Source organism: Oratosquilla oratoria, chromosome 28 (assembly GCF_046742065.1).
Source record: "Oratosquilla oratoria isolate Oo_2021 chromosome 28, ASM4674206v1, whole genome shotgun sequence".
Lineage (NCBI taxonomy): Eukaryota > Metazoa > Arthropoda > Malacostraca > Stomatopoda > Squillidae > Oratosquilla > Oratosquilla oratoria.
This window is the reverse complement of record NC_134804.1, coordinates 31,686,959-31,689,618: the sequence shown is the minus strand read 5'-3', so window position 1 is coordinate 31,689,618 and position 2,660 is coordinate 31,686,959. Positions and strand designations below refer to the sequence as shown.

Below are 2,660 nucleotides of genomic sequence, written 5' to 3'. Positions count from 1 at the left end.
CATGTCGTTAATACAATCAACATCATCGTTAGTAGGAGAAATTATTGTTCTTTTCTCGAAATAAGAAACGTTGAGGAAGTTCTCTTCGAACTTATCGTATACTCTTTTCACCAACTCTTCCCTGTTGTTTGCTATTACTCCAAAATTAGTAGGAAACACATATTCCTCTTTATTTGTTGTTCCCAACTCCAAAAGTTCTTGGGCAAATTGACGATTTAAAACATCATCATTTTTCAACCTCACATTTTGGGTTAGTTCCAAATGAGACAAAGATCCCCAAAAATAACTTGACTTTATACAACAATCAATTTCATCACCTCCACGCACCACTGGAAGAATTTGACGAGTCTCCTGCGCATACGAATACCACACCTCCCATAAAACGGTTCACACCCAATATGTCTCGAAGAGTAATGTCTAAAGCCGTTATGGTGTTTTTGTTAGCCATGACGGCCTCGTCCCACACAATCAAAGAGGTCATTTCAAGTAGATTTGCCATCACCGTATTTCTCTTCACATTACATGAACGTACTTCTTTGTGCTCCATAATAGGTATCCTGAACATGTTATGGGCTGTCCTTCCTCCATGAAGAACAGTTGCAGCAATTCCAGAGGAAGCAACAGCTAACGCTATATTTTCCTTTGATGGAACCGTGTCCAAGAGAACATTCAAAAGGAATGATTTTCCGGTTCCCCCAGGAGCATTTATGAAAAAGCCATTTTCGGGGTATTTGTGTCCATTTAGTACTCTTTCCATTATAGTGTCGTAACAATATCTCTGTTTCTCGTTCATCAACAGTATCTTTTCCTTCACTTCCTCTGCTAGTTTGCTTTATAATGTGACTTTTCTCTACGTACAATATTGGTTAACTTTTGCCCGTTTCTTGAAGGAGGTAGACCGTGCTGTTCAATGTTGCTTCCGCCACAATTGTATACCTTTTCTTGTATGTCGTCGAGGGCATCACGGCATCACGAGGGCATCATTTCGTCGTTATATTCCGTTAACCCTCTAAGAAAAAGGTAATCACTTGCGAATAAATCCTTTGTTTCTTCCCATATGTTCCTCTGATCCTCCAGATCTGAAAACACCAACATGCTAGCATATGTTGTTCTCAATTGATCCCTGTTGTTGGTATGAGTGATGATTTCCATTATTGTTTTCAACCAAGTTTCTTCATCATTCAGTAAACCCATGGCTTTGACTGCTTCCCTGTATGTGTCGTGTGTGACACCGTCCACTGTCCTGAGGTCTTCGTAGGATGAAGGCCCCTTGATGTGTGTCAATAACATACGGAGGTAAAACAGTTCTACTGTTTTGTTCGTAACGGCTCTTATCCGTCCGAGAGCCGCTGTCCTAGTTTTTCTTTCTAACCACTTCGAGTTAGCCTTATCATAAAGGAAATGATTAGGAATTTCATGATAATGAAGGGTGGCTGCAAATTCGTTTTCCTTACATAACTTGAAGAATGTTGTAAGTTGAGTATCCTTTGCAGTTTTACGTTGTAAGCTTGCAGCATTTTCGTCCTCCTTGAAAAATATTTCATTTTCGCCTTCCAGATGAAGGTCTAGAGTTGTAACAGGGGGGGAACTTTTGTGTATTGGAAACTTGAATATCTTCCATGTAGCTTCGTTAGCGTTGACGTACCGAGCATCTTGATAATTTCTTACTTCGTTGATGACTTCGTCGTCTTCTTTTGTCTTGGAATACAGTATACGGTCACAACCCTTGTTCACGTACTTAGTCACGTAAGCTATAGCTTTTATGGAGTTTGAACACTCAACGTTTATGTGGGCGTTATATTTCAGACACAAATACGGATTATACGGCACAACCCAGGAGTTATCCACATTCACAATGTTTCCTTTGACTTTCTTTTCAAAACTATTGCCTCCTTCTCCTATAGCCCTTCTTCTGTACAGTGGGTACCCGTTATTCCCGAATAACAGATTATCCCTACACGGTTTAGGAAATCCCTTGCCACAGCAATTTTTTCCTTCCAGAGATTTTGTTTGACAACACACATGTGATTCATCGAACCTTTTGCAAGGTCCATGGATCAAAAATTTTGTAACTATTTCGAATAATTTCGGTTCTTTGTTTTTGTCTGGTATTTCTGCAGATATTATCTTACTAACCAATTCCGCATTGACTGTGTTTTTCATCCATAAGAGACTATGAATATGGGGAAGACCTCTTTTCTGCCATTCTACACTATAAAGATACGCCTTTACTTTTCCGAAAACACATCTGACTGTCAAGTCATCTATGAGGCTGTTGATTTTCATCTTGAAAATTCTACTAACTAAATCAGGTCTATCTAATTTGTTTTTCGACGTGCTTTTGGTTTGTGTTCACGACTCCTCTAGTTCTGTCCATGCTGGATTCATTGTAAACGTTATGAAGAAATCAGGAGAACCGTAATTGGACACGAAAGCAAGCGCATCTTGCTGTCGTTGCTTCATGTATCTTGGCTCTCCCACGTATGTTGGAGGTATGATTATCCGCTGCCCTTTATCTTTTCCGTTTTCTCCCTGCAAAATGTCAGACCGTTCTTTTCTGATATTACTTTGGTTATTTTCAATGAATGCTAACCTCATTGACTCAACTTTTACATAATTGTCAACAACAAATTGCTGGAATAAGCGTCGACATTTTGTCA

General features: G+C 39.4%; 1 protein-coding gene across 1 annotated transcript; it reads right to left on the bottom strand.

The window, feature by feature from the left end:
* Positions 1 to 969: 969 nt before the first annotated feature.
* LOC143040473 (uncharacterized) lies at positions 970 to 2,286 on the bottom strand. The gene has a single exon (XM_076211568.1). The coding sequence runs from the start codon at positions 2,284 to 2,286 to the stop codon at positions 970 to 972; it is 1,317 nt and encodes a 438-aa protein (XP_076067683.1).
* Between the last annotated feature and the right edge of the window lie 374 nt (positions 2,287 to 2,660).